This window comes from Pan troglodytes, chromosome 16, assembly GCF_028858775.2.
Source record: "Pan troglodytes isolate AG18354 chromosome 16, NHGRI_mPanTro3-v2.0_pri, whole genome shotgun sequence".
NCBI lineage: Eukaryota > Metazoa > Chordata > Mammalia > Primates > Hominidae > Pan > Pan troglodytes.
This window is the reverse complement of record NC_072414.2, coordinates 37,405,757-37,430,275: the sequence shown is the minus strand read 5'-3', so window position 1 is coordinate 37,430,275 and position 24,519 is coordinate 37,405,757. Positions and strand designations below refer to the sequence as shown.

General features: G+C 44.2%; 1 protein-coding gene and 2 non-coding genes across 3 annotated transcripts; 1 reads left to right on the top strand and 2 right to left on the bottom strand.

Moving 5' to 3' along the window:
• Nucleotides 1-1,368: 1,368 nt before the first annotated feature.
• LOC112205650 (U7 small nuclear RNA) lies at nt 1,369-1,430 on the top strand. The gene has a single exon (XR_002939750.1). It is a non-coding gene; the product is annotated as a U7 small nuclear RNA (small nuclear RNA).
• A 13,010-nt stretch (nt 1,431-14,440) lies between these two features.
• Nucleotides 14,441-17,132, bottom strand: C15H15orf48 (chromosome 15 C15orf48 homolog). Its single transcript, NM_001244677.1, has 4 exons — nt 17,070-17,132; nt 16,816-16,901; nt 15,759-15,819; nt 14,441-14,942 (listed from the first exon to the last, which is right to left on the bottom strand). The coding sequence occupies exons 1-4, from the start codon at nt 17,103-17,105 to the stop codon at nt 14,874-14,876; spliced, it is 252 nt and encodes an 83-aa protein (NP_001231606.1). The 5' UTR covers nt 17,106-17,132; the 3' UTR covers nt 14,441-14,873.
• Nucleotides 14,761-14,839, bottom strand: MIR147B (microRNA mir-147b). The gene has a single exon (NR_035679.1). It is a non-coding gene; the product is annotated as a microRNA mir-147b (primary transcript).
• Nucleotides 17,133-24,519: the final 7,387 nt, after the last annotated feature.

The window sequence follows — 24,519 nt, the reverse complement described above, 5'->3', positions numbered from 1 at the left end:
ATAAATACCACTGCATTTTGTTTTGAAACACTCCTCAAACTGGCCAGGTGTGGTGGCTCATGTCTGTAATCCAAGCACTTTGGGAGGCCGAGGTGGGAGGATCAATTGAGGTCAGGAGTTCAAGACCAGCCCAGCCAACATAATGAAACCCTGTCTCTACTAAAAATACAAAAATTATCTGGGCGTGGTGGCGTGTGCTTGTAAACCCAGCTACTTGGGAGGCTGAGGCATGAGAATCACTTGAGCCTGGGAGGTGGAGGTTGCAGTGAGCCGAGATCCCACCACTGCACTCCAGCCTGGGCGACAGAGTAAGACTCCATCTCACCAAAAAAAAAAAAAAAAAGAAAGAAAGAAAGAAAGAAAGGAAAAGAAAAGAAAAGAAATACTCCCCAAAGTGAAATCCTAGGGTACAGTATCCAAAGCTCTGGCTACCTATTGTCAGGTTGTCCTCAAAAAAGTTGGCCTAAGCTGCAGTGCTCCTAGCAGTATATGATTTGTACCTATTTCCTTATAGCTTTGCCAATGGTAGGTTTCATATTTTTATTTATTTTTGATAACGAATGGGTGTGCAGTGTGGCCTCCAAATAGTTTGAACGGACATTTATTTAATTTCTATCATTGCATAGAGGATCCACCTGCCTACTAGAAAAGGAGCTCCTGGGGGCCAGGCACAGTGCATCACATCTGTAATCCCAGCACTTTGGGAGGCAGAGACGGGCAGAGACTGCTTGAGGCCAGGAGTTCGAGACCAGCTTGGGTAACATAGTGAGACCTCATCTCTACTATAAATTTTTAAAAATTATCTGGGCGTGGTGGCACGCACCTGTAGTCCCAGCTACCCAGGAGGCTGAGGCAGGAGCATTGCCTGAGCCCAGGAGTTCGAAACTGCAGTGAACTAGGATCTCACTGCTGCACTTGAGCCTAGGAGACAGAGTGAGATCCTGTCTCAAAAAAAATGGAAGGAAGGGAAAGAAGGGAAGGATGGGAAGGAAGGGAAGGACAGGAAGTATGGGAAGGACAAGAAGGATGGGAAGGACGGGAAGGAGGGGAAGGAAGGAAGGTCGGTCTCTCTGGAATGTGGTCCCTACTGGATGGTAGGTGGGTGGATCAATGTGCAAGCCTTCACCTCAGGGATGCCTCCCTGAAGCCCAGGCAGGCCTCTTGCCTATGCTTCCACAGTCCTGTGACCCTTTCCTTCAGTCACCTTCTCATAGCTGTCATTTTATGTGCATTTGGGAAACTGATTAGTTTATTTCTTCCCCCACAAGACTGTAACCCCATGAGGACCTACTGTTTTGCTCACCATTGGATCACTTATCACCTGTTGTGTGCCTGGCAGACAGTAGGCATTCATTGAAATATTTGCTGAAGTGTTACAGCTCTTTTAGAATTTGTCTAGCAGGCTTTCTGGTTTTTGCTGGAAAGCCCCCCCCCCCGCCAAGAAAAGTAATTTAAAAAATGACATACATACATACATACATAAATATTCGTTGAATAAATGAATACTTGAAAATCTCATGAGTAAGTATCCAGAGCTCAACTGTGGTATGTATCTTTGCAAAAGAATTTGTCACTGGGCTTAATCAGAAACGTTTAAGGAGGACCTACCACATGCCATGTACTCTGTAGCATGGGGTAGGGGGTCAGTTATACAAAAGTGAGAACACAGGGTCTCTGCCCTTAAAAACACAGGCTGGTGGTGAGACCCACGCATCTGCTGTGTCTGCTGTGGGGTTGTGCCCTGTTCTCCCTGTAAAGGAAGCTTCAGGGACAAGTGAAGCTGTTTACCCATGGTCATGGCAGGATGCAGCCCTCTGGGACATCCTAGCCCCCAAGATTAGAACAAGTGTGGCCAGCCTAAGCCATAGTCTGCCACGGTCAGATGGCCAGTGACTTAGAACTAGAGAAGCGGGAAGTTTGGGCACTGGGAAGGATCTCGGAAATGCTCTAACACTTGGCTTCATCCTGAACCCCCAGGCGCAAATCCCAGCTCTGCTGATTACAGGGCCATGGCAGCCAGGCAAAGCACCCGCCTCTCGGCATTCACTGAAAAAGCCTCAAGGGCTGTGGAGGATTCAAAGGTGCCTGGCGCACGGTGAGCACTGACACACGTTAGCTGGTGAGTGATTTCCCAAAGGTCCTGCAGAGCAAGAGGAAAACCCCCATCTCCTGACCTCGCAGCCGTCAAAACCATATGCTCGTAAAGCTTTTTGGTGTAAGTATTCCCATCAAGAGGAAGGAGATGTTTTTTGTTTTTTTTTATGCAAAGCAGCTTCAACTGAAACTGACCTCACCATGGGCATCTGAGTTTGTTTTTGGAGAGGAGGGAGGGAATGAGCCAACTCTCCAGGAACTGCGGGGACACACCCAGGTTGCCCAATCCCTCAGGGCAGTGGAGCCAAGTGCCTCCCATGCCCCTTTCTGGGCCGCAGGGCCCTGTGGGGTTGCCCTCCTCAGTGCCAGCTCCTCCACAGCCACGGGTCTGCAGGTGACAAACCCAGATAGAACCTTCCCCAGGATCAGCACAGGGTGAGGTTATCACAGGCAGGCCTGGAATGACCCTCAGACCAGCAAGAAGAGTCACATAGACCACATGTCTCTCACCACTCAGGATAGGGCGATGACTGTTCCCACTCACTCACGCGTTGCCTCTGAAGCTGCCCTCACTGCTTTTCAGGGCTCCTGGCTCATAATAATAATCCCGCCAGCCCTGGACACGTGCTGTCCCGCCTCGGCTTCCTTCTGGTTTTCTGCGCAGTTCTTTCTCCAGACTGGCTCCCTTTCCGTCTCTACTCCCTCCATAAATTGGGGCGCCAGGTGCCCCTGTGATGGTCTCTCAGCCCTTTCTTTCCTTCAGTTGTGTGCCTCTGGCTGGAACTCTGTCTCTTACTTCACCTCTTGGGGGACAGTCTGACCCACCCAGTAAACCTTTTCAAGCCAGGGTCTGGTGGGCTGAGAAGGGTGCTGTACCCTGCAAGTCCTCCAAGATCTAATCTCACCCCATCTGGTCCTGCTCTGCTTCCCGCTGATCCAACTGTTCTTCCTTTAGGGATAGAGAGGGCTTCAACACAAATGCTTCCTGACACCATGGCTTATAACATAAACTCTGTGCTTGGTTTCCTAAGCTTTGGCCTCCAGAGAAAAACCCTTTCTCAACATACTGCATACAACATATGCATGCTGGTTTTCAGACCATGCTGTCAGCTATGGCTTTTGAAGCCTCTACATTGAAACTTTTTTTGTTCTAGGCCAGAGCTGCTCAGTCTTTACCTGTGTATAATAACCTGAGGAGTTTATGTGTCAAAACACAGATTTCTGGCCAGGCTCTGTGGCTCATGCCTGTAATCCCAATACTTTGGGAGGCCAAGGCGGGCGGATCACGAGGTCAGGAGATCAAGACCATCCTGGCTAACATGGTGAAACCCTGTCTCTACTAAAAATACAAAAAATTAGCTGGGCGTGGTGGTGGGTGCCCATAGTCCCAGCTACTTGGGAGGCTGAGGCAGGAGAATAGCGTGAACCTGGGAGGCGGAGGTTGCAGTGAGCCAAGATTGTACCACTGCACTCCAGCCTGGGTGACAGAGTGAGACTCCATCTCAAAAAAAAAAAAAAAAAAAAAAAAAACAGATTTCTTGGCCTCATCCCCAGAGACTGAGATTGAGATTCAGTAGATGTGGGCTGTGGTCCCAGAATTTGCTTCCCTCTCAGGTAATGCTGATGCTGCCAGTCCACCAACTCCACCTGGGGCAGGACTGTCCTCGAAACCTCAGCCCTCACCCCAAAGTAAGGAATGCTCCCAGCTTAAAGTCAAAGGGGAGAAGAGGAATGAAGGAAAAGATGCAGGCAAGAAATATCTCACTTAACACATTCCCAAATACTGACCTACTCCACAGGTTTACCCTTGCAAAGTAAAGAGTTCTTTGCAAAGCAAGGTTCTGAGAAGTAAGGAAATTTGCCCATGTCACACAGCTTTTGATTGGCACAGCCTGGATCCAAGTGCTAACCTGTCTGCTTGGTCCTGGCCCACTGAGTCACTGAATTCATGTGAGATTGATTGTCACTGGTAGAACCATCACCAGACATGGTGACATGGCTGGTGAGAACTGTCATCTCTGCTACCCACACCGTGTTCACAAATGCACATGCAGCTATCTATACACCTGATAAATCCCACTGCTTCTCAGGTTAGGGTGCTGGGGTTAGTGTGTATGAACAGTGGCCGGAGCAGCCTAGCTGAGAGAGGCATTCCCACGCTTGGGTCTTCCATGTCTGGCTTGATCCTGCCCTCCATATAGCATGACTATGACTGATAGGTCAGGACTGTCCTAGAATATTACTGACTGTGTGAGAATTCTCAAGCACCAAATGTTATAAGGAGTAGAAAGCTTTAGCACCAAGGGTTTAGCACTTTCTCAAAGTGTGGTCCCAGGCAGTTGCAGTGGCTCATGCCTGTAATCCCAGCACTTTGGGAGGCTGAGGCTGGAGGATAGATTGAGACCCAGAGTTCAAGACCAGCCTGGGCAACACAGTGAGACCCCTGTCTCTAAAAAATATTTTAAAACAATTAGCTGGGTATGGTGGTGCACGCCTGTAGTCCCAGCTACTCAGGAGGCTGAGGTGGGAGGATCACTTGAGCCTAGGAGTTCGAGGCTACAGTGAGCTATGATCAGGCCACTGCACTCCAGCCTGGCTGACAGAGTAAGACCCTGTCTCAAAAAAAAAAAAAAAAAAAAAAAAAATTAAAGAATTTTTAAAAATAAATAAAAAAAATTGTGGTCCCCAGACCAGGAGCATCAGCTTCACCGGGGAACTTGTTCGAAACCCAAACACTTGGATCCCAGCCCTGACTACTGAAGCAACAACTTTGGAGTTAGGGCCCAGTAGCCCACATCTTAACATGCCTTCCAGGATTCTGACTCACAGCTAAGGTTTGAGAACTACCGTTCTCAGGAGAGAATTAGCCAGATTCCTAGTATGGCTTGGGAGGCTTTGATTTGGTGCCATGGAGGGTTCCCTGCTCTCTGGGTTAGCTCTGACATTCACCAGTGGAGGAGGAGTTTGTGAAGCATATGGTGATAATCTAGCTGTGGGGTCAACTGCACACTGCTGCCTCAACCGGTTGCAGCCTTGCCCTGGAGGGGATTTATTGCCAGGATAGTCTTGCTGCTGTGGTAACTCTTGCATTCAGGCCAGGCCCTTCCTCTGTGGGGGATAAATTTACATCACTTAGACACTAGGTAAACTCAATGCCCTTCTCTGTTCCCCAGAGCCCAGGGAAGCCTATTTATTGTCACTGCAGTGGTAGACCGAATCACTGCCCTGGCCCAACTGGCCTTGGTGTATTTCTTTCTTTCTTTCTTTTTTTTTTTTTTTTTTTGAGTTTCGCTCTTGTTGCCCAAGCTGGGGTGCAGTGGCATGATCTCAGCTCGCTGCAACTTCTGCCTCCTGGGTTCAAACGATTCTCCTGCCTCAGCCTCTGAGTAGCTGGGATTACAGGTGCATGCCACCACGCCTGGCTAATTTTTTGTATTTTTAATAGAGATGGGGTTTCATCATGTTGGCCAGGCTGATCTCGAACTCCTGACCTCAGGTGATCCACCTGCCTCAGCCTCCCAAAATGCTGGGATTACAGGTGTGAGCCACTGTGCCCGGCTGGTGTATTTCTTACAATGTTCAGGAACTCCCAATTTTCTGTTTTAGGAAAAAAGTAAATTGAATGTTGTATGTGGGGTCGGTGTGGAGGAAAAGTTAAATATTAAATTTGAATTCAATTAAACATGGACAAAAACAATGATCACCAATTCCCAGAACAGGTTGTATGAGCCCCTTGAGAAGTTCATCCAGCACTGTTTTGGAGAAATCTCTATTTCAATCTATTCCTATACGTTAGTTATTGAAAAACAATAGACAATCACAAAACAAGTTCACCTTTTTGTGTTCCTTGAGCTCAGTCAGGAAGGGCCCTCATGACTGGGCCTCATGCCAAAAAACTAGTTACAAAGAAGCTAGAGTTCCAGACTGCGCCTAAGCTTCATGAGACCTCTCCTTGTCTGCACAGATGAGTGGCCAACTCTGGAGCCCAGGCTATTGCTTCCCAGTCTGGTGGTGAATCCTCCATAGTCTGGTAAGTGTAAATATCTTTTCCCTTCTTCCCTTCCCATTGCAATTTGCTTATTATATCAATCTGCTTATTAACTGTTTATTATTATATCATTTGCTTATTATATCTGCATTGCCATTTACATGGGATAAAGGTTGTTTACCCTTAAAGGTATTGTGTGTGTGTCTTTTCTTCTCCCTTCATGCGTTTCTCACACAGAACAGTCAGGTACTTTATATGGTATTAAAAAATTATGCTAACCTCTGTTATTTCTGGAAGTGACACAGCAGGTAAATGTGGGTCAAATTTGTGTGTGTGGGGTGAGGGGAGGAGACATAATTCACATAAAATTCATCCTTTTAAATGGCACCACAAGAGAACTTTCTGGAGTGATAGAAACATTCCACAGCTAGTTTTGCATGACTATTCCATCAAAATTCTTCCTTAAACTGAACAACTGAGGCCTGTTCATTTTATTGTATCTAAACTAAATCTCAATTTAAAATAGTAATTTTTAATTATCAAATTAAAATGCTATTTTAACTCAATTAAATTTAATTTAATGTAATTAAAGATTATTATTTTTTAATTAAATAATTTTTAAATAATAATTTAAAAAGCAAATGGCACTACTTTTTTAAAAATCTGGCATGATTAAAATGTGGGAAACATACAGTGATTGACTCAATGAAATAGTCTCCAAATTAATATGCAAACAATAGGTCACATTTGCTTTGTGGTATTAGTTCATTTCTCAAATCCATTTCTCATTTTTGTTAAGGAGAATTGGGATAACCAAAGACATTATAAGTCAGGTTAACTTGCCTGCAGCAATAAAGTCTTAGTATACACCAAGGAATAGTATCAACTTTGTGATCACACACTTTAGAAAACATCATATATATTACTTGATGTAAATACAAAAAAGTTGAGTTTTTTTGTTTTTGTTTTTGAGACCAAGTCTCGCTCTGTTGCCCAGCCTGGAGTGCAGTGGTGCAATCTTGGCTCACTGCAACCTCCACCTTCTGGGCTTAAGCAATTCTCCTGCCTCAGCCTCCTGAGTAGCTGGGATTACAGGCATGCACCATCACGCCCGGCTAATTTTTGTATTTTCAGTAGGGACAGGGATTCACCATGTTGGCCAGGCTGGTCTCAAACTCCTGACCTCAGGTGATCCACCCACCTCGGTCTCCCAAAGTGCTGGGATCACAGATGTGAGCCACCAAGACTGGCCTTATTTTTTTATTTTTTTGAGACAGAGTCTCGCTGTTGTTGGCCTGGGCTGGAGTGCAATGGCATGATCTCGGCTCACTGTAACCTCTGCCTCCCAGGTTCCAGCAATTCTCCTGCCTCAGCCATCCGAGTAGCTGGGATTACAGGTGCATGCCACTGCACTCAGCTAATTTTTGTATTTTTAGTAGAGACGGGATTTCACCATGTTGGCCAGGCTGGTCTCGAACCCCCTCCTGACCTCAGGTGATCTGCCAGCCTCACCCTCCCAAAGTGCTGGGATTACAGGCATGAGCCACCATGCCCAGCCACTGGCCTTATTTTTTAAAATAGTATGCCCACTCTCCAAATAAGCAATAGGCTATTATACATGTAATATATGTAATATAATGTCTTATTATATATTCACCAAGTGAATGAGCAAGTTGGTTTTAACATGTCTGCAAGAATTATAACATTTGGGATTTTCCTTAATTTTATTCTAATTTTCATCTTAAAGCTAAGTAGTGTACAAACAGGCAACTGATATAGTCAAACATGACTAAGACAAAAACAAAAAACAGCCTTAGTTTCTACAGAGAAATGATGTAATTATCTGAGGCAATTTTCTAAGCATGGTAAAAAGACATTTTAAGGGACAATCATACTAGAAAAACTAATTCCATTCCGAGAAAGAAAATAAACTTTTATCTGAGGAATGCTTTAGTTATCAGGCCCAGAGAGGCACTGAAATGTGACAGAGTGTGACAGCAGTCATGTCCTTGAGCTAAGTGACTACCTCTTGAAGCCATTTGCTATGTGGGCTCTAGACTAATGCCAAGCAGCCATAAAATGCCATACGCTGGACACCATCGTGCATACCCTATAGTTCAACAATGTACAGTTAATCATTAATCAGTGTTGTTTCTATAAACCAAGGAGCACTCCTGTCAAACAACTTTGTCAGACCACCTTTTGTTCCCTTTGCCCTTAAAAACCTGCTTGCAGCAAACCCTGGCGGGAGCACTCTGCAAGGCAACTGGGAAGTGTGTCCCGGGCTGCAGTTCTCAACCTTGGCCCCAATAAATTCTCTCTGTTAATTTTGCCTCAGTGTCCTTTAGGTCGAAAATTCCTACCGCTATCTTAGGTACATGCACTCAACTTCATTTCCTTATTCAAACCACAGATTGTTACTTTTGAATGTGAGAATATATGTAATTACTAAAATATGCACATTTATTTATTTATTTTTTGAGACAATAGTCACGCTTTCTCACCCAGGCTGGAGTGCAGCGGTGCAATCTTGGCTCACTGCAACCTCCACCTCCTGGGTTCAAGCAATTCTCAGCCTCCCAAGTAGCTGGGATTACAGGTATGCGCCAACACGCCTAGCTAGTTTTTTGTATTTTTAGTAGAGATGGGGTTTCCCTATGTTGGCCAGGCTGGTCTCAAACTCCTGGGCTGCAGTGATCTGCCCGCTTCGGCCTCCCACAGTGCTGGGATTACTGATTGTGAGCCACCATGCCGGGCCTTATTTCTAAGGAGATATGTATGTTTTTGTTATGTCTTTTCTGGTTGTGAGATCATGTATATGTGTTATGTGTGCAGGGGTTCTTATTTTAAGCTAGGTATCTACGTAGGTGAGAGTGAATATGGGATGCATTTATCTACAGCTGTGTGTGCACTCTCTCTAAAAGGTTTGTAACTGGGGTGTTGTGAACCAAAGATGGGCCAGGAGTCCTCGGGTATGCATAGATTTCAAACAGAGCTGGGTATGCATGGATTTGAAACACGCAATGCTCCCACTCATGGAATGTAATCCTAAACACATACGGCAGTTTTAATAGTGATAATCTCCTTTTTTTCAGACAGGGTCTTGCTTAGTCACCCAAGCTGGAGTGCAGTGGTGCAATCTCGGCTCACTGCAACCTCCACCTATTGGGTTCAAGCAATCCTCCCACTTTGGCATCCCGAATAGCACCACAGGCATGCGTCACCACACCCGGCTAATTTTTTTATTTTTTGTAGAGACAGGGTTTCACATGTTGCCCAGGGCTGGTCTCGAACTCCTAAGCTCAAGCAATCTGCCTGTCTCAGCCTCCCAAGGTGCTGTTATTACAGGGATAATCTTTTTTCTTTAGGAAGAAGGGAATACTTTCTGAACAGCTAGTCCATGTTAAGCACCATTTTAGGTATTTTATAGCTATTATCTCCTGTAAGTAATCATTACTACTAACCTAAACAGGTATGAACTGGCCCAGTTTTTTTTTCTTTTTTCTTTTTTTGAGACAGAGTCTTACTTTGTTGCCCAGCCTAGAGTGCAGTGGCGCGATCTCAGCTCACTGCAACCTCTGCCTCCCAGGTTCAAGCAATTTTCCTGCCTCAGCCTCCTGAGTAGCTGGGATCACAGGCGCGCACCACCACACAGGGCTAATTTTTGTATTTTTAGCAGAGATGAGGTTTCACCAAGTTGATCGGGCTGGTCTTAAACTCCTGATCTCAAGTGACCCAGCCTCAGCCTTCCAAAGTGCTGGGATTATAGGCGTGAGCCACCGCGCCTGGCCTGAACTGGCCCATTTTTTTTTTTTTTTTTTTTTTTTTTTTTTGAGGTGGAGTCTCGCTCTGTCGCAGGCTGGAGTGCAGTGGCATGATCTTGGCTAACTACAACCTCCACCTCCCCGTTTCAAGCAATTCCCCTGCCTCAGCCTCCTGAGTAGCTGGGAATACAGGCGTGCGCCACCACACCCAGCTAAATTTTTTTTGTAGTTGTTATTTTAGTAGTATTTGTGTGGCCCAGCACAAATTTGTAAACTTTCTTAAAACATTGAGTTTGTTTTTTTTTTTTGTGATTTTGTTAGTGTATTTTATGTGTGGCCCAAGAAAATTCTTCTTCCAACGTGGCCCAGAGAAGCCAAAAGATTGGACACCCCTGGCAGTAGACTATTACCTCCTCCCTCAACCTAAAATCCTTTTCTGGTTCCTTTGTGCCTGGAAGATAATAGCACAAATGTCCTACACATTCCACCTACTTCTTTTTCTCCAATTATCTCTCTTAATATTAAAAATACTCTGTATTGGTCAGGTAGGATGGCTTATGCCTGTAATCCCAGCAATTTCAGAGGCGAAGGCAGGAGGATTGCTTGATGCGAGGAGTTTGAGGCCAGCCTGGCCAACATGCCGAAACTCAGTCTCTAGCCTATAGTCCCAGCTACTTAGGAGGCTGAGTGGGAGGATCACTTGAGCTGGGGAGGTTGAGGCTGCAGTGGGCTGTAATTGCACCACTGCACTCCAGCCTGGGCAATGAAAGTGAGACCCTGTCTCAAAAAAAAAAAAAAAATATTCCCTGTATTAATCTACTCCAAGTTTCCAAGAGACACCATGCTACTTTAGGTGGCTCTGTCTTGGTAAAAATGTGCCTCTACTTCAATTGCCTTGCTGACTTGTAATGATGATGATTTTTTTTTTTTTCAAGAAATCAGCCGAAGTAGACTTTCAGGGATCCACCTTCTTTGGGAAGCTTTCCTTCATACCATGTGCCTACTCCTGTCCTTGCTTTATTGTCCTGGCATTGCTCTCATGCTGTTTACATGTGTGTCTCCCTTTCCTAAGCTGTAAGAGCCTCAAGGCCAGCACAGCGTCTAGCACATAGTGAGTGCTCATCAATTGTACAACCTCTTATAAACTACATGAAAATACATCATTATTAGATTGTAAATAAAAAATTGTAAAGTCTGCATGTAAGAGAATGTTATCCGGGTAATGTTCTCGTTATCTGTAGAGATGGCCGTTCTATAAAAGCTGCTTTGGAGTCATTTTCATGACCACAAGTCAGTCAAGTACTCAGTACAACTTAGACAAATGCAACAAGTAAACCTTGGATTAGATGATTCTGGATTTTAAAATACAGATATAAAGGATATTTTTGAGACAATTAGAGGAAAAAAAGATGATATTTATGATATCACTATCATATTTATGATAGGTGATATTATTGAATGAATGTTAACTTTCTTAGGGATGATAATGGTATTCTAGTCAGCTACAATGTCCTTTATCTTAGGCAGTGAGTACATGCTTAAATTTTTAGGGAAAAAAGCCTCATGTCTGTAACTTGTTCTCAACAGTTTTTTTTTTTTTTTTTGAGACAGGGTCTCACTTGGGTTGCCCAGGCTGGAGTGGAGTGGCGTGAGATCAAGGCTCTCTGCAGCCTTGACCTCCCAGGGTCAGGTGATCCTCCCACATCAGCCTCCCAAGTAGCTGGGACCACAGGTGTGTGCCACCACACCTGGCTAATTTTTGCATTTTTAGTGGAGATGTTTCGCCATGTTGTCCACACTGGTCTCAAACTCCTGGGCTCAAGCCATCTGCCCGCCTCAGCCTCCCAAAGTGTTGGGATTACAGGCATGAGCCACTGCGCCTGGCCTCAACGAGTTAATTTTTGAAAAGCATACATACACAGGGAGATACAGCAAATGTGGCACAATGTTAATTGATAAGAAGTGTGAGTATCTTTCAACTTCTCTGCATATTTGAAAAATTTCAAAATAAAATGTTTGAAGGAAATGCTAAGAACACAACAACAAAACCCAAATCTTTTGAAATTTAAGCATCAACATTGCTTTTGGCCTCTCTCCCTCCTAAACCTGCAGAAAAGTACCTCCCATTGCCATGTTCACACCACCACATTTCAATCAGGTTTGTGTTTTAAAGTTGAAAGCCACAGTAATCCCTTGAAAAACACTCTATACTTTGCTCTCTTAGTTGACCAACTGTTAATTTTTATTTGTGCAAATGACATTACATTAGACTTTAGAAGCTTAAGCAAATAAAAATGTGCTTCCCAATTGCTACGTGTAATTCCTTGAGATCAACTATCAGAGACTTTCATCTGAGACGACTTGAGGTGATAAGGAAGCAACAGAAGTTGGCAGCAGTCTTGCTTTAATCCTCTCAGAGTTGCCAAGTTCCTGGCAAAACCTAGTTATTTGTTATTGCTGTGAAGGTAACGCTGGAGCCCAAAAAATGATACCCCAAATGAAGGCCGCAGAAGCAAAGTTTCTCTGCCCTCCTGTCTGTTGACCCTGATTCTTCCCCAGGTGAGCCATAGAAACTAGAATTCCTCTTCTCCAAGACCGGCCATAGAAGCCAGAATCCCGTTTCCTGAAAGCCAGCCATAAAACCTAAATATATTGCTCTTAAATTTCCCCCACCTTTCTATGTAACAGCTGGCCATAAAGAAATTAAGACACTCATTCCAGAGGGATCCCACCCCCACACCGAGCAGAAGGAAATGCTGCAGACAGGCCTTGGTGAGCTTCCCCATGCAGTCTATTCTGATAGCATTAGGACCATATCCTTTTTGTCCATATTTCTACATGTCCAATCATATTTCTACATCGACTTTTCATTGAACATAAGCATAAAAATGAACAGTTTTCCCTATATCTTTGGGTCTTCATTCTGAAGGCTACCATGTCAAGTAAACTGTGTGTTATGCTTTTTCTAGTTAACCTGTCTTTTGTTATAGGGGTGTTAGCCATGATCCAATGGGGAGGGAAGGGATCACTCCTTTCCTCAAGTGATCAGGCAGTTGGATCACTTGAGGTCAGGAGTTCAAGACCAGCCTGGCCAACATGGCAAAAACCTTGCCTCTACTAAAAATACAAAAATTATCCAGGTGTGGTGGTGGTGCATGCCTGTAATCCCAGCTACTCAGGAGGCTGAGGCACGATAATTGCTTGAGCCCAGGAGGCAAAGGTTATGAGATGGTGCCACTGCACTCCAGCCTGTCTAGTCTGGGTGACACAGCAAGACCCTGTCTCAAAAAAAAAAAAAAAAAAGTTAACGAACTTAGGTACCTACTTAGGAGAACCGAAAATATATGGCCACACAAAAATTTGTACATGGCTGTTCATAGCAGCATTATTCATAATAGCCAAAAAGTAGAAACAACCCAAATGTTCATCAACTTACCAATGAACAAAAATGGCATATCCTTACACTGGAAGAGTACTGTCAGAAAAAGTAATGAAATACTGATAATATAAACATGGTACAACATAGATGACTCTTAAAAACACTATACCAAGTTAAAGGAGCCAAACCCAAAGGTCACATATTGCCTGATTCCATTTACATGAGATGTCCAGAATGGGCAAATCCATAGAGACAGTTTATTAGTATTTCCCTGGGGCTGGGAGCAGAGGGGTTGGGACTAGGGAAATGACTGCTAATGGTACAGAGTTCTTTCTGGGGTGAGGAAAATGTTCTGAAAGTAGATGGAGATGGTTGCACAACTTTGTGAATATGCTAAAAACCACTGAATTGTGCAATTTAAATGGGTGAATACTATGACATGTGAATTATATCTCCATTTTTTAAAAAAAAGTTAATGAAAAGCAACTTTCTTCTTATTTCATTTTTAGGGACAGGCAGGGGAGCCCAGCGGCATGCTGGATATGAATGTATCTTCAGCCTTCAAGTTACCATTGGCCAGAGGGAAGAGTGGCCCCAAACTCTGAAGAGTGCTGGCAAGGCTCCCCATCTTCCCCTCCCTAGCCTCCACAGGAACATCACAGTATGGCTCGGCATTTTTTTTTTTTTTTTTTTTGAGACAGAGTCTCACTCTGTCACCCAGGCTGGAGTGCAGTGGTGTGATCTCAGCTCACTGCAAGCTCTGCCTCCCGGGTTCATGCCATTCTCCTGCCTCAGCCTCCCGAGTAACTGGGACTACAGGCGCCCGCCACCACGCCCAGCTAACTTTTTGTATTTTTAGTAGAGACGGGGTTTCACTGTGTTAGCCAGGATGGTCTCGATCTCCTGACCTTGTGATCCGCCCGCCTCAGCCTCCCAAAGTGCTGGGATGACAGGCGTGAGCCACGCGCCCAGCCTGGCTTGGCATCTTTAGGGCAGATCTCAGTATGCCTTGCATTCCAATTCACCTCCAGAATCCCACACTTCCTCCAAGGTCAGTCCTCATGCGAGTCTCCAACCTCATCCCCACTTCATTTTCCTCATTGTACTTACCATCTTTTATTCATATCCCACCAAATTTTGGCTTTGTTAGCTATACTGCAAATAGTAGATGCTCAATAAACTACTAGCGAATGAATGAACTTGGAAAAAAAAAGCTTACACAGAAATCTGTACTGGATGTTATTTAAAAGATGAAATTTCATGGTTCAAATGTATTTTTCTCCCATAAAAATATTTTCTCTTCCATTTAAATATATACCTAATCTTTGAGAAATCTTGCACAAATGGCATTTTATTAAAGAAAATCTAATTTACAAAGCTTTGTAAATTTTAAGAAAAACATTCATAGATCATAAACAAAAATTTCAATATGCAATATTCAAATTTAAAAGAAAATAAGCACAAACTTTTAGACAGTGCAGTTATTGCTGCACTCCTTTAATTCCTTATCCAGAGCCCAAAAAATGTAGACAAACCCTAAAAATGTAGCAGAAGCATTTCCGCACACTGGTGTCCAGAATCTAGTTTGTGCAGAAATGTTTCCACTAGATTTATAGAGTACTCTTCAGAAGAAAGAGGCGAGGGCTTGTCATTTGGTCACCCTTTGGACATTTTGCAACTCTTCAATGGGTTTCCATTGTTGGTTGATTGTTATAAGCTAAAGGGAAAAAAGGAAAAAAAAAAAAACCTTTTGTTAAAAATTTGACTTTCATTTGCATGTCCCTCTTTCGGATTTGTCCACACTCCCCTTTAGAAAAAGCATCACCATTGTGTTTGTACCTACCTCTTTCCATATCTAAAACATGCACAAAATAGTAATGTGAGCTGGTTTCTATCAGTCCATCTTTTTACAAAGCCCTTGGGCTCCTAAGTGTTATGAGATCAGAGGGAAAGATCAAACACATGTGCCCTACTTTCACTTAGCAGTACCAGATTTTTTTTTAAGACAGTCTTGCTGTGTTGCCCAGGCTGGAGTGCAGTGGCACAATTGCAACTCACTGCAGCCTCCGCCTCCCACGTTCAAGCAATTTTCGTGCCTCAGCCTCTCCAGTAGCTGGGTTTACAGGTGTGTTCCACTACACCCAGCTAATTTTTGTATTTTTAGTAAAGATGGAATTTCACCATGTTGGCCAAGCTGGTCTCGAACCCCTGACTTCAAGTGATCCACCCGCCTCGGCCTCCCAAAGTGTTGGCATTACAGGTGTGAGACACCGTGCCTGGCCGGTATCCAGATTTTTAAGTTTGCCAGGTATTATGTGAGCCATAAGTTCCAAAAGTGAATATGCTTCTCATGAGTGGATGGACAACACTCCTGGCATAGAGTAGGCTCTTAAAATTTCCTCATTTTAATTACTCGATGAAGGCACAATTGATCTAAGTTACACAAAAAGGGTAAGGTACTAAATCTATTTTGCTCACAAAGGTGCTAAGGTTTGGGCAAAATATAAATCATTTGTTTTTAATTTAACAATACCTTTTGAGGTACAGTAGGGTCCACAGTTTCCCAAGGTTCTGGATTTTTTTTTCGATCAAGGCTAAAATTAAAGAAAGCCAATTAAACATTAAAAGATGTGAATTTAAACCAACACTGATACTGGGTTTATAAGCATGTTAGGGACAAAACCAGTCTCATACTAAGGCATTTGTCTGCTAATGATCAGGAACCATCAGTAGTAACTAAAATTGATTGAAAATTCTCTAAGGGAGTTTCATGGTGTGGCTCAAACATTAAACATCAGTTCCTCTAAAGGGTAGGAGGTCTGTATTCTCTTGATTGGGCTGCATTGGGGAAGGATCCCACAAACCAAATAACCATGGGAGCGAAACTGCCAAGCCAAGGACATGCAATAATGTTCTTATCTCAGTCTGTGGGAGGGGCAGGTTGAACTCTGCAGGTGGTGAACTCCAGGGCTCTAGGCCCCTCTGCCAGCGGTTAGAGGACTGCCCTCTCCAGCCCTGCACCAGCCTCCAACAGTTTCAAGTTTATCTTTTCCTCATATTCCAGGATACATGTTTTTGTTTTTTACTTTCTTCTACCCAAAGTTAAGATTAGGTTCATCGTAGACAACTGAATCTATCAATTCTACCACATTAGTAAAAATCTAATAAGCTAAAATTTAAAATTTTAATTAAAATGATTGTTTCATGAGATATATCTCCCAAAACCACTGAAGAACTTTAAATTTCAAAACTTAAAAAAAAAAAAAAAAAAAAAAAACAAGCTTTACTTCACTGCCAGAGAGTGGAGAAGGGCCAATGGGTAAAAGAATAAACACAAGAAATAAACTAATTTGATTAATATCATGGGTTTTTTAAATTTTTTGTCTTTTTTTTTCTAATTTTCATTTTCTGACCCATTGGTAGACAATATCATAAGAGTTTTCTGATAAAAGATGCTTTTTAACCCTGACTCCCAGTTCACAATTTGGCATTCTTATCCATGGGAAAAAAATAGGAAACTTATACATTTCATAAACTAAAAGTCATCCAAACACTGCCAAAAACGTTTTTATAAATTGAGACCTACTTACATCACATCGGTTTTCCAAAGAGAATACACAGCGAAAGATGAGGCTCCACCCGCCGCCACAGTCATGAACACCACCAAGGGAATGAGCTAACAAATAACAGGTGGAGGGGACACATTCGGACACTTCAATATGAAACATTTGAAACACAGCAAAACAGCTATATTTATTTTATACTTTTTTCAAAATCTGTGCCATCTTTTCATCTTTAAAAATGAAAACTTTAGTCAGGATTTTCAATTGTTTTTAAAACTTACTTCCTTCCTTTTCATCAGGAGTTGGAAAAAGCTCATGATGACTTCAGCGAAGAATTGCCAAATCTAGAAATTAAAAATCCAAAGTATTGATCGCCTGGTGGGCGCCAACCCGTCCACCGCGCTCCGCAGGCCAACTGCGGGCCGGCGCGTCCGCGTCTCTGCAGATGGGAGACTCACCTGGACGCGGGGCGGTGCGCACGGACGATGGTAACGCCCAGAACCGAACGGGCCGGCGGCCTCCCCACCTTATATATAGCGACCACAACCGCCCCGGGTGGGCCGGGCCAGCGCGCTCTGGTCACGCGCGTGGGGCGGGGAGCGCGAGGGACCTGACTCGCTTTCCCCGTTGGGCACGCAGCTCCCGGGCGCCCCCTGCAGGACATTGTGCGGCTGACGTGAAGCGCCCGAACGCGGGCGCTGGCGCCCCCTGCCGCTCGCCGCGGTCTTCCTTACCTGCCGACCCCGGTCGCTCTTGGCCCTCCTAGGTGCTTGTGAGGAGTTTGGAGGTTTGGGGAGTAGGAGGTGGAACCCCCTAAGAGGGGAGCGCTGATAGCCGAGGCCTGAGGGAAAACCAACCCTTCTAAAAGGGTATCCGGGCCTGGCGCGGTGGCTCAGGACTGTAATCCCAACACTTTGGGAGGCTGAGGCAGGAGGATCACTCGAGTCCAGCCTGGCCAACGTGACGAAACCACGTCTCTACTAAAAAAAATTAGCGGGCGTGGTGCTGCATGCCTGCAGTCCCAGCTACTGAGGAGGGCGAGGCAGGAGAATCGCTTGAGTCCAGGCCTTTGAGGTCGCAGTGAGCCAAGATTACACCACTGTATTCCAGCCTGGGCAACAGAGCGAGACCCTGTATTAAATAAAATAGAATAAAACAAAATGTTTAAATAAGCAAGTAAGCAAACAATAAAAGGGGGTCCGGAAAAATGAGCTGCAGACCGGAGGGTCCCAGGAGAGGCTTCCAGGTGCAGGCGGGTAAATTAGAATTAATCCAATCACATTAAAAGCTCCAAAATGTGGTCTGTGCACCTATGGAGATCATTAAAATTAAATTGTAAAGTTTATTTCAGAATAACTCCCAGGGCGTCCTGACTTTTTCTGCTAAAAAAAAAAAAACCAAAAAAACAAAACAAAAAAAAAACCAAACAAATAAACACAATAAAACAAAAACCCGAGGTCGAGGGAGAACAAACAAAAGAATCAGCTGGGGAGGCTGTCAGGAGAAGGTCTTTCTGCAAACGACCCTGCCGGCTGGTTTAGTCTTTGGGTTCCCTCCTAACTCTCCTCTAAGCCAGCAACCTCACTTTGCAGTTTGCAGGCGGCTGCAATGGTAACAATTTCACAGAGCCAGGGGCTGTGTGTGTGCCAGACACTGAGCCAGATTCCCCTCGGCAAGGTGGGTGCAAAGTCTTATTAAGACTCAGAGAGGCTCTGGTCACGTCACTGGTAAGTGGCGGCGATGCCATCAGAACGCAGGTCTGTCTGGTGCCCAACACCATGGTTCTGTCTGCACCCCTCTGTTAAATACTGCAATAAGTAAAGGACCAGTTATTTTAAAACAAACAGTTTGAAGTTCAAGCTGTAAGTTAAAGTTAAAAGGCAACATTTTAACGTTCCCTGAAATTGGCTAGACCCTGCTCTGTTTCAACCCCATTTTCGTTCTAAACCTGGGTTTTGCAGTCAAATGGACCTGAGTTCAGAGCCTGCCCCTGCTATACTTATTATTAATAGCTGACTTTAAGTAAACTACTTAACCTTCATGAGTTTCAGTTTATATATCTGCAAAATGGGGGCAAACCTGGCAGGGGAGAGAGTTGGAAAAAATGTTAGAATATATGTAAAGCATTCTGTCCTGCTTGTAGTAGGCACTCAACAAATAGTTACTATATGCAAAGATTTGGTTTTTTGTTTGTTTTGTTTTTTGAGCCAGAGTCTCGCTCTGTCACCCTGGCTGGAGTGCAGTGGTGTGATCTCGGTGCAGTGGTGTGATCTCGGCTCACTGCAACCTCTGCTTCATGGGCTAAAGCGACTCTCATGCCTTAGTCTCCTGGGCATCTGGGAATACAGGCATGTGCCACCACGCCCCGCTAATTTTTGTATTTTTAGTAGAGACAGGTTTTGCAACGTTGGCCAGGCTAGTTTTGAACTCCTGACCTCAGGTGATCCGCCCCCCTCAGCCTCCTAAAGTGCTGGGATTATGGGTGTGAACCACCACGCCCAGCCTCAAAGATTTGTTTTATGTAAGGCTGATCATAAATGTAGTTTCCCACTCCCTTACTCTGGCAAGCGTTCTTACTGTTTTAACCCCAGAACTGTAACTAGAGACATTTGCTAATTGGATGGATCTACGTTATATACTTCAAAGAAAATTCAACATTAATTCTCCTTGGTTTGTATTACCTAGAATCAGAGAAGCCTTTTAATGAAAGACTTCTAAGGCTACTTCTGTCAGAATATTCTACAAAAAAACCTCATGTTATTAAGAAACAGACGTTTTTCTAGGATGGAAGGAAGGGAGGGAGAGAGAAAGAGAAACAGGACGAAGAGAGAGAGAAGAAGAAGAAAGAAATTTTACATTAGTATTTCATGAGCCCAAAATTGAAATTAAAATGTGTAGCCATTGCCTATTAATGACCTTAAACACAGAGCCGTGCTTTGCCAGTATCATTTCTTTTCAAAATGTAATGCAGTTTTTTGGTAGTCTAGGCATTATTCTGAGGATGGGGGCATAGCAGAATTAAAAAGAGTAATAAGACACAAATCACTTACTTCAAGGTGCTTGCAATTTAGTAACTCTAAATAACTCTAATGCAAGGCATGATCTGTTGCCAAGACAGGTGATTAATTCTAACTAAGGGGGTCTGAGAAAACTTACCAAAGGTGGGGTATTTATTTGAATATACAAAAAGACAAATCAACTGTAAAAAGACATTTTGGGGGCAAGTGGGAAACTTAAATAGGATCCAGACATTAGATGATATTAAAGGGATATTGTTAAGTTTCTTAGGTGTGATAATAGTATTGCAGTTTATATATATATATAACTGCAATATATATATAACGGCAATAACTGCAATATATATATATCTCGGCTCACTGCAACCTCTGCCTCCCAGGTTCAAACGATTCTCCTGCCTCAGCTTCCCGAGTAGCTGAGACCATGGGCGCCCGCCACCACACCCAGCTAATTTTTGTATTTTTAGTAGAGAGGGGGTTTCACCGTGTTGGCCAGGATGGTCTCGATCTCTTGACCTCGTGATCAGCCCGCCTTGGCCTCCCAAAGTGCTGGGATTACAGGTGTCAGCCACCGCGCCTGGTCGGCGATTATATTTTTTAAATGGCCTCTCCCTTTTTCAGAGCTTGTATGTGGAAATATTTAAGGGAGAAATATTATGATGTCTGGGATTTACTTTAAAATATTTCAACTAGGCCAGGTGCGGTGGCTCACGCCTGTAATCCCAGAACTTTGGGAGGCCGAGGTGGGTGGATCACGTAAGGTCAGGAGTTCGAGACCAGCCTGGCCAACATCTCTACTAAAGATACAGAAAATTAGCCGGGTGTGGTGGTGGGCGCCTGTAATTGCGTAATCCCAGCTACTCCGGAGGCTGAGGAAGGAGAACCACTTAAACCTGGGAGGTGGAGGTTGCAGTGAGCCGAGATAGCACCATCGCACTCCAGCGTGGGCAACAAGAGCAAAACTCCATCTCAAAAAAAAAACAGAAACAAAAACACTTCAACTAAAAAACAAATTAGGAATATTTTACAAAATAATAATTATTTAACGTAGGTGATAGGTATGTGTGGGTTTGTTGTACTCTTCTTTTTATGTATGTTTGGAAATGTTTAAAATAAAACATTTTTAAAATTCACAAATTATAGGTAGTTAGTTACAGATATAATTTGCCCATATAACCTTTAAGATCTTATTCCTATTTGCAGCAATAAAAATTAAACCCAGAAAGCCACACTTTTCTTCCTTTTCATAATGCCTGGGTATATCAAGCTTTTGAGATATCAAAGTCAATATGTAGTTTGGTCTTTCCCTGATTCAAGAATTATAACACTGTGCTTTGGGTGACTCATTTATATTTTACAATTAATAATATTAAGGCAAATGCAGCAATTTTGAATTATTTACTCAATAAATTCTGTTGGCCAGGTGCCGTGGCTCAGGCCTGCAATTCCAGCACTTTCGGAGGCAGAGGTGGGAGGATCACTCAAGGCCAGGAATTTGAGACCAGCCTAGATAACATAGCCAGACTCTACAAATTTTATTTTTTTTTTGAGACAGAGTTTCACTCTTGTTGCCCAGGCTGGAGTGCAATGGTGCAATCTCAGCCCACTGCAACCTCCGCCTCCCAGGTTCAAGCAATTCTCCTGCCTCAGCCTCCTGAGTAGCTGGGATCACAGGCCCATCACGCCCAAATAATTTTTTGTATTTTTAGTACAGAAAGGGTTTTACCATGTTGGCCAGGCTAGTTTCGAACTCCTGACCTCAGGTGATCCACCTACCTCGGCCTCCCAAAGTGCTGGGATTACAGGCATGAGCCACTGCACCCAGTCTACAAAAAATTTTAATAATTAGCTGGGTATGGTGATGTGGGCCTGTAGTCCTAGCTACTTGGGAGGCTGAGGCGAGAGGATTGCTTGAGCACAGGAGCTTGAGGTTACAGTGAGTTATGATTGTGCCACTGCACTCCAGCCTGGGCAACAGAGCAAAACCCTATTTCTTTCTTTCTTTCTTTCTTTCTTTCTTTCTTTCTTTTTTGAGATGGAGTCTTGCTCTGTTGTCCAGGCTGGAGTGCAGTGGGGTGATCTCAGCTCACGGCAACCTCCACCTCCCGGGTTCAAGCCATTCTCCTGCCTCAGCCTCTCAAGTAGCTGGGACTAACAGGCATGTGTCACCACACCCAGCTATTTTTTTTTTTTTTTTTGTACTTTTAGTAAAGACGGGGTTTCACCACGTTGGCCAGGCTGGTCTCAAACTCCTGACCTCAAGTGATCCACCCGCCTCGGCCTCCCAAAGTGCTGGGATTATAGACGTGAGCCACTGCGCCCGGCCCAAAATCCTGTTTCTTAAAAAAACAACAATAAAAAACTGTCACCAAAACAAGTACAGTTGACCCTTGAACAACTTGGGGATTAGGGGAACTTACACACCCCTGCTCTCCACATAGTCAGAAATCTGCATATAACTTTTGACTCCCCCAATATTTAACTACTAATAATCCAGTGTTGACCAGAAGCCTTACTGATAATCTAAACAGTTGACTAACACATATTTTGCTTTTTATATAGGTAAAGTTCTTACAATAAAGCAAGCAAGAGAAAATAAAAATGTTATGAAGAAAATCATAAAAAGAAAATATCACTTTTTTTTTTTGAGACGGAGTCTTGCTCTGTCGCCTGGGCTGGAGTGCAGTGGGACGATGTCAGCTCACTACAACCTCCGCCTCCTAAGTTCAAGCGATTCTCCTGCCTCAGCTTCCCAAGTAGCTGGGATTACAGGCATGAGCCACCGGGCCTGGCTGAGAAAATATATTTCTATTCATTAAGCAGAAGTGAGTCATCAGAAAGGTCTCCATCTCTTCAAATTGAGTAGGCTGAGGAGGAGGAAGAAGAGGAGGGGTTGGTTCACTGCTTCAGTGTGGCAGAGGTGGAAGAAAATTCACATATAAGTGGACCCAAGCAAATCCCAGCACTTTGGGAGGCCAAGAGGCTGATCACCTGAGGTCAGGAGTTCGAGACCGGCCTGGCCAACATGGTGAAACCCCGTCTCTACTAAAAATAGAAAAATTAGCCGGGTGTGGTGGCAGGTGCCTGTAATCCCAGCTACTCAGGAGGCTGAGGCAGGAGAATCGTTTGAACCCGGGAGGCAGAGTTTGCAGTGAGTCGAGATCGTGCCACTGCACTCTAGCCCGGGCAACAGAGTGAGACTCCATCTAAAAAATAATTAATTATAAGTGGACCCAAGAAGTTTAAACTTGTGTTGTTCAAGGGTCAACTGTATGTGACTTAAGAACCTTCAGATTTTCTGCCCTTTTGCCTGAGGTTGTGAAGGCAAGACCCCAGAAAAGAAGTTTGTCATTCAGTTCTTTAGCAATAAGAACACTTCCCACTCCAAAATGTAATGGAATTCATAGCCTCACCACCAGCAACCAGAGGATAGACATGAAATTAGGGTCCTCCCTGCCCCCAAGCCCTGTGTACTGGCCAGGGTGCCCAGAAGGCACCGCCAGGCCAGTACTGCCCGGGTGACCAGGATGAGAAACAGGCACAGCTCCCAGCCCTTCAGACCCTGGCAGCCCCCAAAGCAGCCCACTCAGGACACTCACCAGCATCACCCTCTGTGGCTGCCCCAGAGCCCATAATCCCTTGGGGGGTCTTCCCCACCCACCTCCAGTTACCAGCAACTTGTAGAGCCTTTCTTTAGCTACTGCCACTCAGGCTTGCAGGGGCATGGAGACATGGCTGCTTGGTTCATACCCCAGGAATTTAGATTTTTTTTTTTTTTTTTTTTTTTTTTTAGGATGGAGTCTCGATCTGTCGCCCAGGCTGGAGTACAGTGGTGCGATCTTGGCTTACTGAAACCTCTGCCTCCCGGGTTCAAGCAATCCTCTTGCCTCAGCCTCCCGAGTTGCCAGGATTACAGGCGTGAGCCATTACGCCCAGCTATTTTTTTTTTTTTTTTAGTAGAGACGGGGTTTCACCATGTTGGCCAGGGTGGTCTCAAACTCCTGACCAGCCTGAGTCAGGTGAGGTGATCCACCCGCCTCGGCCTCCCAAAGTGCTGGGATTACAGGCGTGAGCCACCATGCCTGGCCAGGAATTTAATCAGTCCAGCTCAGGCTTTTCTGAGAAAAATAGAAATTTCATTATTAAATATTTTTTGTTGACATTCTTTCTCCCTGTTCCTGATGATGGATGTGTTAATCCTGACACCTCATCCTTCAGTGGCTGCCTTATGACCAGGCTTATAGCACTGGATTTGCTGAATTTTGGAGGTTCCAGGGATGTTCTATGTTGTTTAAGGTTAGTCAGCCTTAAGCAATAATGTGGCCCAGAAAGCAGTTTGAGTTCAGTTTATAGGGAAAACTGTTTATACTTCCCAGTATACCAGAGAGAAGGTGTTCAGAAGCTGGTGTTTTAATTTTCTCGCAGATCAAGAATACAGCTTTTGGAAGTTGCCCAGAGCCATTCTAAAATCAGATTCGAACAGGATCAAAGAAATTCTTGATCTCATTTTGTCATCTATTGAGCATTTCAGTGAGAAGAGACACATAGTCTTTATGCTCAGGAAGCTTCCAATGTTCTGTTGAGAAGTTACAGTCATCCCTCTATATCTGCAGGGAATCGGTTCCAGGACCCCTCTCAGACACCAAAATCCATGAATACTCAAGTCCCTGATATAAAATGGTATAGTATATGCAGGTTGCCTACACACGTCCTC